A 13,297-nucleotide genomic window follows, 5' to 3' on the forward strand; every position below is an offset into this window, starting at 1 on the left:
GAGACAGAATGAGACAAAGTGAGAGTGGGGGAGAGGGCAGCGAGAGAGGGAGACACAGGATTGGAAGCAGGCTGCAGGCTCTGAGCTGTTAGCACAGAGCCCGATGCGGGGCTCGAACCCACAGACTGTGAGATCATGCCCTGAGCCGAAGTCGGACGCTCAACCGACTGAGCCACCCAGGCGCCTCTTCGGTGACAATTTCTTAAGTGGGCTTGTTCAATCCCAGATGGCTGGGCCCCACCCCTGAAGTTGTTGATTCAGTACATCTGGGTTGGGCCTGAGAATGTGCATTTCCAACAAGTTCCTGGGGGATGTTGATGTTGGTGGTCCAGGGACCACACTGTGAGAACCAGCAGTGGGACACAATGACTAAGGAGGAGGCTCATGAGCAGAGGCTGTGGAGGTAACGATAATTGGGGGCCACAGAGGGGTGTGGCTTAGGGAGTTTTGATGTTAGAAAGGGAAGCACTGGGGGGAAAAGGAGTTTCACCGAGAAAAAGCAAAGCAAGTTTTGACAGACAGCCTGTGTGCCTATGAAAGCCTTTTGTGAGAGTAAGTCATTAGGCCTGGGAATCTGTATTTTTAAAGCTCTCAGGGTGATTCTGATACTCAGCCAGGGTTGAGAACCTCTGTATACTTAGTATCTGGCAGTACCCAGCACATACTAGGTACACAACAAACGCTCGTTGATGCTAACTCCAAGTGGGTGTTGGGAATGTTTTTAGACGTATGCATCTAGTTGTTTATATCCCTATTTACTTCCTAAAACTCAGTCCTAAACCACTGGTGATGGAGGAATAACATTCTCTCAAGCAGAAATTGGATTCTTCAAACAGAATTAATGTTCTTTCAAAGTCCAGGATTACAGAAATGAAAACCTGGCGATAACCAAATATGTCATGTTAGTCACAAGGTACAGATGCCTAAAAACGACCTAATAGAAAATTCCCTTTCTCCTTCATCTCTGAGGTTCTATTTGGCTCCTTCCTGTCTGCACGCCATTGCATGTTCTGCATTAGAAAATAATTAGAAGCAACCAGCTGTTAGTTAAGCAAGCTACGTCTCGCCCACATCTTTCCAGAGTTCAAGCCATTGGCTGGGGTGGGGTGAGGTGGGGTGGGGTGGGAGGGGGTGGGTACACTTATCTTAAAAAAGAATCTCCTTGCTTTAAACACAGCAAACCAAAACGAAAATACACTGCAATTAGCGTGAGCATGAGCCAGCTTGGCTGAGAAGAGACAATTACCAATGAAATGTCACTCCATTGTTTAAAATGGTTATTTCTTTTGCGGGCGCCTGCGTGGCTCAGGCAGTTAAGCGTCCAACTTTGGCTCAGGTCATGATCTTGCGGTTTGTCAGTTCGACCCTGCGTCGGGCTCTGTGCTGACAGCTCAGAGCCTGGAGCCTGCTTCAGATGCTGTGTCTCCCTCTCTCTCTGCCTCTCCCCTGCTCATACTGTCTCTTTCTCTCTCTCTCAAAAATAAATAAGCAATAAAGAAAATTTAAAAAAATGTATTTCTTTTGATTTCATAGGAGAAGTGCTGCTCTAAAATTAGCAAATAACTGGGGTGCCTGGGTGGCTCAGTCTGTTGAGCATCTGACTTCGCCTCAGGTCATGATCTCCCTGCTCGGCTCGTGAGTTCGAGCCCCATGTCGGGCTCTGTGTTGACAGCTCAGAGCCTGAAGTCTGCTTCGGATTCTGTGTCCCTCTCTCTCTCTGCCCCTCCCTCACTCATGCTCTGTCTCTCTTCCTCTCAAGAATAAATAAAACATTAAAAAAAATTTTTTTTTAATTAGCAAATAACTCAGTGAATGATGATGAATAGTATTTTTGCTCTTACTGGAAGAAGGGTAAGACTGTGTGGGTGCATGTGTATATGTGCGTGATGCGAGCTGGCTCTTAAACTGGGTCTTTCTGACTTGAGGCCTTGGAATTGGCCCAGTTTCTGTTTGCAGTATAGAAATAGAGGAAGAACAAGACGAAGAGAAAAGAAGTCTTCAGGAAGCACTAGCTACCTTCTATAGCTGAAATTCCCTAATAAGCCAAAGAGATTTAAGCTCTGGAGATATACAGGGGAAGAGAGATAGTGGAGAAAAGAAAAGGGGGGGGGGTGGTTTTGCTCACAGACAGGACGAGTGAGTCCTAAATCCATGGCCAACACATGACGCACTGGCGGGAAGCTTGGAGAAAGGGGAATTGGCTTGTGTTATGGCAAGAGGAAGAGAGATAAGGCATCAAGGGGAATGCTGCCATTTTTGTTAGATAGTGGAACTGTCTTCCAATGAAGCTGAGAGATGTTACAGGAATTTATGTGATCTTCTGGGGTTACTACTCCGGTCTCTTGACTCATAGTCCACTTGGATTCTGCTAGTTTGCCATGGTGATTTTTAAAAAATGTTTATTTATTTTGAGAGAGAGAGAGAGAGTGAGCATGAGTGGGGGAGCTGCAGAGAGAGAGAGAGAAAGAGAGAGAGAGAGAGAGAGAGAGAGAGAGAGAGAGAGAGAGAGAGAGAGAATCCCAAGCAGGCTCCGTGCTGTCGGTGCAAAGCCTGATACCGGACTCAATCCCACCAACCGTGAGATCGTGACCTGAGCCCAAACTCAGAGTCAGACGCTTAACTGAACCATGAGGCACCCCAGCTGTGGTGATTTTAAAAAGCCTAGTTTCAACTTTGATAATGTGGAAATAGAGAAAATAAGTACGTGTACTTTTAAGTCCATGATTTTAGAAATTTGTTCCTTTGTGATACCTGGGATTTGGTTTGATATTTTATCATGTCAAAAGTATCTGAGTCTTACTATGTGAGCGTCTTATCGGGAGAGATGATGGGTTTCTGAGTAGAAAGGGACACACCTTGATTGGCGAGTACCACTTCCGGGGGGAAGAGGGCCGACGCATGTTGTTGTTGAGATTTCGAGGTTCGGGGAATTCGTACTCCTGCTCTGGCATCTTGACTCTCGCATTCTTTGCTTTTTCCAACTTAGCACCTTCTTCTGTGGAACCCTTTTCTCCCCAGCGAACCTACAATAAATAACATATAATAAAACAAAATGACAAAATACAGTAAAATGCCTCTGGAGATGGGCATCATACATACATGTGTGATGTGCAATGTGAGTGCTACCCACTCCCCAATTCCTTTGGGTTTTTAGGGCCAGGGAAGAGGAGGGTGTGGAAAAAGGGAAAGAGAGAGGTTTGAAGGGGCAGGGAGAGCAAATCACACAGATGGATGTTTAGGGGAGGAATTGTCCAGGCTGGGGACAGCATGTGCAAAGGCCCTGCAGGCCCAGGAAAGAACTTTGGACTGTATTCCAGTGGGAGAGGAAACCACTGAGGTGTTTGAGCAGATAAATTACTGTAAGTGGTGGGCAAGATATGGGGGTGCACAGTTAAAGGGGTGTACCTGGCATCTCTCCATCTGACGCCTTATAATCCAAATTCCCACCAGACCTCAAGTATGAGCTTTCACCAGTTTTATCTGGTTTTCCATCACGGAGTAGTCGGCACAGAGATGTGAGTGCTTGAAGCTGTATCTTACCTCCATCCTTTTAATGCCTCCAACGCCTCGCCCACCATAGTAAGAGGCATCTACAGTAGGCCACTTTTTTTTGGGCAGACCATCGTCATCTTCTTCCTGCAGAGAGATTGTCATATATGAAGGAAGCAAAGCACCACTGCTGTACGTATGTGTCCACTTTGGCAAAGTGGATGGGAATCGACTGCCTGGGTTAAACCTCAGAGCTTCCTAGGTCGTCCGTGGGGCAAGTCACTTAAGCTATCTGAGTTTATCTTCCTTATCAGTAAAGCGGGGGTAAAAGCACTCCTGCCTCCTTAGGTTGTAGCACAATCCAGGAACCCATTCTCTGCTGCATCTCTACTCTTTCATAGGGCAGTTCACCTAATCCCATCTACATGCTGATGACTTGTGTTTCTATCTTTATCCCCGATTCCTCTGAACCCAACTGCTGACTCGACATTGACATCTCCCTTCAGGGGACTAATAGCCATCTCAGTAGTACCACGTCAAAGAGGAGTCTCCCCATCATCTCCTCATCTTAAACTTGCTCGTCCTGCAGTATTCCCCACTGCCTGGAGGCACCCTTGAATCCCCCCTCCCCCCACCTCATCTCAATTTGCCAGCAGATTCTGTTGACCTTACTTCTAAAAGACCCCACAGCTATGACTTCTCCACGTCCACCTCCATCCCCACCCCACCACACTGGTCCCAAGCCCCCTCCGCTTTCTGTAGGATACTACAGTAGCCACTGACTGGCTTCCCTGCTGTGCTCCTCGCCTACAATCCGTTCTCCACAAAGCAGCAGAGGAAAATCCAAACCCAGCTCTGCCCTGTGAGCTCTGGCCTTGGCTCACCTCTCCAGCCTTCTTCCTTACCACACTCCACCTCCCTGTACTCCAGCCTGCTTGCCCTCCCTCTGTCCCTCAAAGAGCAAATTCCTGTCTCGAGGCCTGTGCACAAGCTGTCCCCTGACCCAAGAATGCTCTTGCCCTGCTCTTCTCATGGCCGGATCCTTCCTATCACTCTTTGAGAGGACTTCCCTGGACATCCGTCTAAAGCAGCCCCAGTCTCCTCATCCCATCAGCCTGTTTCAGTTTCAGTTATGGACCCTTTCATGCCTTCATATTTATTTACTATTGGCTGGAGTGTAAGTTCCATGGAAGCCTCTGTTTACTCGTCATGTTTACCATTGCATTTTCAGCTTTTAGAATGGCACCTAGAATGTGGGAGGTGCCCAAGAGTTATCTGTTGAATTTACAAACAAATTAAATGAAGTGATTCAAATAAAGCAGTTAACTCAGTGTCTGCCACTTAGTTCAGTGACAGGAAGCTAGCACTTACTGTATTTTTTAAGATGAAGGGAGAAAACAAGAGGAACTTGTAACTTTATGGATGGAAAAGAGAAGGATAATTAGCAAAACTGCTCCTTATCCTGGCACCGTAATTATTCCTGTTGAGGGGAGAAAAATCTCCACCGTCTACAGTCACAGGTGGGTGACAGAGGAGTAGCATGATTTCCCTCCTGGGTAAAGAAAGGAAGCTGCAAAAAAGGAGTCTGCAAAACAGAAGAATAAGCCAAAGAGGCTGAAAATCCTCAGAACAAGCCTGCTTCCCACAGCCTGTGTTGGTGGTACTGGAGAGTCCAGGACTCAGACTGGAGTCCTAGGTAGGGCCAATTCTATCAGTGGGTGGAAAGGGGATCCCATGCAGGAGGCAAGGAACAAAGCAAGGACAAGTGGTCAGCAATACAGAGACCCAGAGATGACAAAACACAACAGTAACACATGGAGACTCTCTGGGTGACTTACTGTGCTTGGGGTGGGCAGGCTTCTTTTTAGAAAATCAAAAAAATTTATATATCTTAAAAGACACGATCACAGCAGACCAGAGGATTTGCAACATCTTGGCAGCTGATACTGGGCTGGTCTTTCTGTCTCTTTAAAACAGATCTGTCTTTCTTCACCAGGGACTGTGGGTCCTGAACACAGAGTGTATTTTGTTGACCCTTGTATTCTAGGTCTTGTATGGAGCTGGTTCACAGGAGGTGATCAATAACCAGATACCGAATTCATGATAACCAGTTGAATTTAGGAAATCTTTACCATGTATGTGCCAGTCACTCTTCCAAGTGCTTGACATTAACCTTTTAATCTCACAGCAGGCGGCATGGTAGGTGGTGCTATTATGTTCATTTTAGGGAGGAGGAATAGAGAGGTTAAGGGTCTCAGGTCACCCAGTTTATAGGTGACAGAACTGCTTTCGAGTCCAGGTAGCCTCACTCCCGTTTGTTTCTCAGTGTTGGCAAAGTTCTGGGTTTTGTCCTTTGGTTTTGCTTTTCCAGTCATTTGGTGGTACCAAATAAATGCTACTTTTCTACTTCTTCCCCCTTGTACCTGCTAATCTTGAAGATTTATGACTATAGCACATGATAAAATAGTAAAATAACACCAAAGGGCCCCAAATAACACGTTCACACTATTTTACTTTATGATAGAATCTCAGAAGGCTTAGGATGTTAAACCAAGACCCTTACGTATCTTACACACACGGTTCAAGTATCCCTGGAGGTGGGTGTATGTGTCTGTGTGTCATATAGGAAATGTGGCTTCACTCCTGGTCTAGTGCAGTTTCTTTCCCAAAGGAGATAAATGAAATGATATCACCCAAAACTGAACATAACAGCACCAAGCGTGTAAGAAACTCCAAGAATAAAGCTGACTTATTCAGCAGGGAACTGAAATCGTCTCATGAGTCTCCTAATTTTTTTAAAGAACAGGAGTACAAACATTGGAGACCATTTACTAGGGCCTTTTCGTTGCACAGGAGAGGACAGTCAGATCCAGAGAAATGAAGGGACCAGTGGAGTTGAAGTTCTGGTCCTGTTCCCTGATGCCTGGATCTCCCCCCTATTTGCACCCAGAGCTGCTCTTCCTTACATCCTCCCTCCCACCACGGACTTGCTGCAGCCTCTGGTCTGCGCTCTCCTGAGCATGTGCAGCAGGGGCTGGCCTTCCCACAACAGGAAATGCCGGGACTTCAATCTGCTCCACCAAGCCTGCCGTGTAATCCCCTGACCCGAGCTCGCCTGCCAAACTCAAACAACAACAACAGCAAAGACAACACAAAGGCCCAGGGTTTGACCAACGGGAGAGTCAGAATTTCCCTGCAGTTACCATGGCTCTGTTTACACATTCTAGAGACGGGAGGGTTTTGCAATCTTCAGAAGAGAAGGGAATCTTTGATGTGTCTTTTCATTTGGCCAAAAACTGATGGAGTAAAATCACAGTCCCCAGCAATGCCACAAAGAAAATCGGCGGCACCTGAAGTGAATCTCTACCTTGAATGAAGTATAAAGTCTCTCTTGCAGAGGCCCTCTCACACTGCCCTTCAAGAACATTAGCAGGGTGAGATAGAACTTCTGGTACACAAATCCTCTGTGATTACTGGAGGACAGACAGGCTAAGCCACATTGCTTTGCGTGAGCAAAGTAGTAAGGATGGAGGGTTTGCGGGCAGCCAGCAGAAATGGGCACAAGAGAGTGGAGCTGAGATGCCAGGAAACTGCCAGGGTCCACCTGAGAAGAGGGCCCCAAGAGCCTCCTGGTGAACTGTGTTGCAACTCACCCTTGTACTTTTTTTAAGGCCCTTCTGCAGACGGTCTTGTGCCAGGGATCCCTTGGGGGGAGTGTGGGAATCAGGTTTGCAAGATGGTGTTTGGCAAATGAAGAAGATGAGATAAGGCCTAAGCAAGAGGTAGGAGTCAGTGGTGCCGGAAGAAACCGCAGAGATTAGGGAAGGATGCTGGTTTCCCATCAGGGGAAGTTGTGTATAAATCTTAACGGATGTGGTGGCCCCAGACATGTAGTTGGCTGCTGTTTGGGTAAAAGTGGCTGCACCATTACTCAGATGGTAGAGGCCCCTTCTGAACTGCTTGTCCTCAGGCAGCCCTGCTCCCAGAAGAAATAGCTCTAGAACATGGAATCTGACACAGGCATTTGGTTAGCCCGTAATTGGATTTGTCCTGTGCTGCCCTTGGACACTGAATTTTGCCATCTTTCTAGTCATACCAGGCTTAGGTACAAGCACATGCTTCAGCATTCATGGCTCCATATGCTCAGAACATCCTTCCTCTACGTCTACTTATCATTTAGAATATCGCTGGCATGTAACCTATTCTGTGAAGAAGTCTTTGATTCAGTGCTCTATCATGGGCCAAACAGACTCTCAACCCTCAATTCACTGCACTGCACGTACCAGTGGGAATGATCTATGGAAAGGAGAATGGACCTGAAACAGAATTGAGCCCAAGGAAATGGTTTCATTTAACATTTCATTGACCTGTAACACATTTTATTTTATTTTTTTTTTTAATTTTTTTTTCAACCTTTTTTATTTATTTTTGGGACAGAGAGAGACAGAGCATGAACGGGGGAGGGGCAGAGAGAGAGGGAGACAAAGAATCGGAAACAGGCTCCAGGCTCCGAGCCATCAGCCCAGAGCCCGACGCGGGGCTCGAACTCACGGACCGCGAGATCGTGACCTGGCTGAAGTCGGACGCTTAACCGACTGCGCCACCCAGGCGCCCCTGTAACACATTTTAAACCCTTATGATAAGCCCTATATGGCCACCGACAACGGCCCCTTATTTGTCTATTCCTTCATTTACTCACTCAAGCAACTGGAGTTGAGCCCCCACTGCTTGCCAGCACAGTGCTATATTTTGAGAAAAATAAAGACAACGGAAGGAATACAACTGTCAACAAGATTGTCCACGTTTATAGAGGAACATGTTTGGTGAGGGTGATGACATGAGTAAAGGACCAAGGCCACTGAAACTCCCAGGCCCACAAGGCTCTGGGGGGGGCAGAACCCGAGGTAGAACTAGCTATCCTGTCTCATCTGAAGTCTTTGGGGAGAAGCCAGAGAAGTCACCCTCAATGGCAGTCTTGGAGATAAATTCCTAGGAGTGAATTGGCAAGTCAGAAAAATCCAACAACACTTCTCTATGTAAATACAAAAAATCCCAACTGACTTGAGATTTCCCCCTTCTGAGTTGCATTTAACATGTCATGACCCCATATCCTATCTCTTCAAATACACGCAATGATTAAGGACAGCACTGTGATTGTCCTGTATTCTTCAGTGAAGGATAGTGTATTTACTTTTTTAATAATGATGTTCCTTTTTCAAACTATTGACATACAGAATATTGAATTCTGGGACTGTTCTAGGACTTCTGCTTGGGGCGTACGTGTATGTGTGTGTGTGTGTGTGTGTGTGTGCGCATGAGAGTGTGTACTTGATGACCACTGGAAAGAAGATGCCTGGCAGTAGCTTGGCCTTCCACCTTTCAGAGTGGGGGTCTACTCTGGCTATCTGTGTAGACATAGCTGTGAAGGGGTTCAACTTGTCTGTTCCTAGACAAGTTGTATAATTTTTCCATAGTTCGGTTTTCACATCTAAAACATTCTTGCCACAGAGAAATTGTTAGGATGAGTGAGCATGATAATGAACCTAAAAATAAGTTCATTATTCAAGGCCAGGTGCTTATGGTTAATTGAATGCCCACCGTCAATGCCTTCAATATGCATCCCTCTCCCTCCCCAACAGAAAAACCATTGAAGGTGATTTAGAACTGAATCATCAGATGAAGTACTCCACTATTGGGTTCCCCCTTAAGCTGCCAGTATTTTGGAGTAGCTAGAGGCTTCATGAGGAATCCTCACTCTGCTGCCAATTAGAGAGGATTCTCAACCCAAGAAATACGCATCTTAGTTGTTAAAATTGAGCCTTCTTGCTTTTGTTGAGGTCTCAAAATTTTTCTTTGTCCTCTCTTTATATAGAAGTATCACTGTTGGTTGCATGGAATCTTGAAGAGTCATGCTTTTTTATATTATGCATTTTGATAATTCCTTATTAAAGAGGACCACTGAGAGCTCGTTATAAAGTTGTGTTCATTCTAAGTTTAGCTATTTAAATAGTACATGTGTCTCCCTTAGGATATGAAGCTTATAGAACTGATAAAAGCTTGGATAAATAATACTGAACTTGTTCACATATATGGCAGAGCGTTTGACTTCAGAGAGCTATTGAGTGTTAGACACTGTGTTAAGCTCTTCGGGGATAAATCCATGATTAATGAGATATAGATCCTGACCTTCAAGTAGCTAATGAACTTAACCTTTGATGCAGAAGAAAAGATCAATAAAATACCCTGGGAATGCAGAGAAGGGGGAAATGAGAAATTAGTCCTGATGGAAGGAATTATAGAGCGTTTTGTGGAGATAATAGCACATGAGCTGTACCTGAAGGATTGACAGGATTTAAATGCAGGGAGCTGGAATGGAGAGGGTTCTAGAAGTCTAGATTCAGACTATGATTTTCAGGGCACTGTGTAAGATACTATGTAGGTATAGATTATGTTATCTGTTCCTGTGGGATTTCTTTCTTTCTTTCTTTTTTTCTGCTGAAACATATTAGGAAGGAGATTAGGGCTGCTTAACTCACAAGGCCAAGGAACTTTCAAGGCCAACACACATGTTGAGTGATCAGCACAGCCTGCAGCCTGCCCCAGCCAGCCCAGAAGCTCCTTGAGGTCTAACACAACCCTTTAGATCTCAAGCATCCTAGGGTTGTCCTTCTGTTTCAGAAGCCAGGTCTGCCTTCTTCAGGTAAAAGTAGGACTTCTATAGAAATATTAGATGAAACTAGGTGGTTTTGGGTAAACCACACCCCACGGTCTTGTACCTAAGTCTCCTGGTGTGTTTCGACCACAGTGGCTGCTTCCAAAGGCAAATGCAGAGTCAGCACCAGAAAAAAGGGCAACAGCTCCTTTAACTGAACATAATAAGGGGAGGGAACATTCTTCACCTCGGGGCAAACAGAGCAACTTCATCAAGCAAAAGCCTCTTGCCCTATTTTCCTTTGGGAATATAAGAGACAGCTGCACAAAACAGAAACACAGCCAAATTGGAACCCGTGGAACTAGCCACGGTGCTTTCTCTTGAAGGATTAAGAAAGGCTTTTGTGGATGTAAAGAGGGTTTTATCCTCCCTCTTTGCGCAGCAATGTAATTTCCTCCCTTGATTTCTGGGCAAAAAGTTAGCATTCCAACAATATGTGCTTTAATTGAGTGCAGCTATTAAATCCCTTGGCTTACATGCATATGGTTCGGGATATAACAGACTCGTGGAATGTTAAATTCAATCATTATTCTTTCTGTATGCAGGAAACTTGATGAAAGCATTGGTTAGAGGAATGGCCAGGGGGCAGTGCTCAGTTTGCATACAATAGACCTTAGGGATTGAGGACTGTGAACTTGAATCGTCACCCCTATGTCTTTTGAGCCCACAGTTTTCAGACCTGTACCCTGGTTTCTAAATTGGTGAGTGATGCATCCAAAGGAGGCCTGTTGCTCTGAGAGTGATCAGAGGATCAGAAAAGCCACCAGCCGGGTACTCCTGCCCAGGGATTCTCCTTCTCACCATTAGCCTTTAATGCCTCTACCATATTCTGCCCTAGGCCACGCTTGCACCAGAACTGCTTACTGGCCCATTTATGGTGGAGTCTAAGATGTTTTTCCCCCCTCAAATGATGAAGATTTGGGAGCAAGGCCAGGATATTAGCATATCTTCTCCCACCACCACCTCCCCCGCCCTCCCTTACATTATTATTACTGCCTGGCTAATCTTTAGGCATTGTGTTAAAGAAAAATGGAATACTTCAGCATCAGGCTGTTCCTAGAATCACTAATTGTTTGGAGAATGTTTCAAATTTGCCCTGATCTACATACATGAAGCATAGTCTCTGCAGGGAAAAGAGAAACCTAAAATGTCCGTTTTAAAGGGAAAAATTGTATTGATAAAAATATTTATATTTGCATCTCAGATTTTATCTTTGCAGGTGGAAAACGCTCCCAAACTATTCTGTCCATGGCTGCAGTTCAGTTCAGTTTCTGTTCAACCTTGGTCAGTTCAGTTTGTTCAACCTTGGTTTGGAAAGGGCCAAAAACTTCCCTCCCTGCTACCTCAGATACAATGGGAGCCTGGGCCTGACTCAGCTCTGTGTTGCAGGGGCCTGAGTCCTGGGCCAGCCCAGCCCACTCTCTGCTCCACTTTACCACTCTGTCCATCCCGCTGCACCCTGCTCTGGTCACTTACCTCACTCTCCTCAGCAGGGGGTGGAGGGACCTCCTTGATAATCTGAAAAGGGGGAAAAAAAAGAGAACAAGTCAGTGGAAATATTTGGCCACCTGCTCTCCAACAGGCCTGTCCTCAAGAAATGCCTTGGTAGTATGGCCATAATTACCACCACAATGGGCCCAAGCAAGAAAGGCTTAATCAATGCCATGATGTGTCTTTCTGGGCAGAATAGCTCAGTTAGTTAGAGCATGATCCAGACTGAGGGTTCCATTTTCAATTGTGTCTGTTTTATACAGAGAAAAAATATTCCACAAGTAAGTTTCATCTCTTATCCCAGGGTTGCTATCTTGCAAATGTATTCGCTCACTTATGCATCCAGTCATTCATGCATCAAATCCTCTATCTACCCATCCAAACTGCTACACATTTAACAAAGAGCTACACCCAATATAAGTTAAGATGATGCTGAAGAAATGGGTCAGGTATGGACCACACTCAAACTACTGGCAGTCTTGTTAACTGTCGCCGGCCCCAAATGGTACCTGCCCCAGGAGGGAGAGTGTGATGGTCAGATCTATTCCCGACAGAGGGCAGCAAAGGATGGATAACCAGGGATTTCTCTCAGGACCCTGACATTTAAGGGGTACAAAGATTTACATTACAATGCTATAAGATTGTATGCTGCAACTTCCCCATCATCAGGGCTGAAGAGAGATATGTGGACAGTCTGGGCAGGGAAAGCGATCTGGAACCCCTTCTAATCAATGAGAGGATGATCGACACATGGGAGGAGGATGGTTTGTGACAGTGAGCAGCTTCTCCTCTTGCTTGTCCCCAGTTTGCTCACCCCATGCATAAAAGGAAAGCCCCTGTAGTTAATTATATTAGAGTCTTTTACATAGCGACTTGGCCGTGTCCCCTGGGGGCTCCCTCCTCTCCCCCCATGCTTATTAGAATTTTGAGTCCCCTACGTGTAGTCTTTTCCTTAGGCAATTCTGGTAAATACAGACTTATTATATATCTCTTGATGTCCTAGTGTCAGGGCTGTTTGTGCCCGGATGCTCAGGCACTGCCCACAGGACGAACCAGATCCTTAATCTTCTAGTTGGAGAGCTCTCCCGGTTGCTGACCTGGCTGCCTATTGGGCATCAAGGTCTTCCTCACCTTTCCCTCACGAGCACATGTCTCCTTTGATTTGATGATTATTTGGGGCCTCATTTGGGCTCTGATCCCCACTGCTCTCACCCACACTACCATTATCTGTAATGTCATCTCTGTATGTTGAGACAGGCTACTGACTTGACGTTGTATTAACACCAGTCAGGGAACGAAGACTCCAGCCATCTAAAAGGATGGTATTCAATTAATTAAGAGGCAGAGATTAAGGGCTCCAGGGGTTTCAAGCTGCCATTTCATCTGCCCCCACTTCCTGGCCACTGTGGGAAGCCTTCTGAAGGTCTTTGGAAAGCACGAAGCCATGATTTTGCTCACCCACTCAACACTGGCTCTGAATTCCTTAAGGGAAATCTCTGAGGAGGGCCATTCCTGATTTTAAAACAGGAAATGTGATGATTTTAAAACAGGAAATGTCCAGAAATTGGAGGGAGGAGTGAGGAGCTGGGGATGGCAATCTGGAAT

General features: G+C 45.7%; 2 protein-coding genes across 3 annotated transcripts in view; one reads left to right on the top strand and one right to left on the bottom strand.

The window, feature by feature from the left end:
* GKN2 (gastrokine 2) overlaps positions 1-13,297 on the top strand; it is a 326,208-nt gene that overhangs the window by 101,527 nt on the left and 211,384 nt on the right. The gene's annotated exons all lie outside the window — the stretch shown is intronic.
* Positions 1-13,297, bottom strand: part of ANTXR1 (ANTXR cell adhesion molecule 1) — a 222,548-nt gene that overhangs the window by 58,811 nt on the left and 150,440 nt on the right. Inside the window, exons 14-16 of the mRNA XM_058683850.1 lie at positions 11,678-11,719; positions 3,541-3,636; positions 2,856-3,023 (exon numbers count right to left, since the gene is read on the bottom strand). Of these exons, the coding sequence (XP_058539833.1) occupies positions 2,856-3,023; positions 3,541-3,636; positions 11,678-11,719 (306 nt within the window). The remainder of the gene's footprint in view (positions 1-2,855; positions 3,024-3,540; positions 3,637-11,677; positions 11,720-13,297) is intronic.

This window comes from Neofelis nebulosa, chromosome 9, assembly GCF_028018385.1.
Source record: "Neofelis nebulosa isolate mNeoNeb1 chromosome 9, mNeoNeb1.pri, whole genome shotgun sequence".
In the NCBI taxonomy this organism is placed as follows: domain Eukaryota; kingdom Metazoa; phylum Chordata; class Mammalia; order Carnivora; family Felidae; genus Neofelis; species Neofelis nebulosa.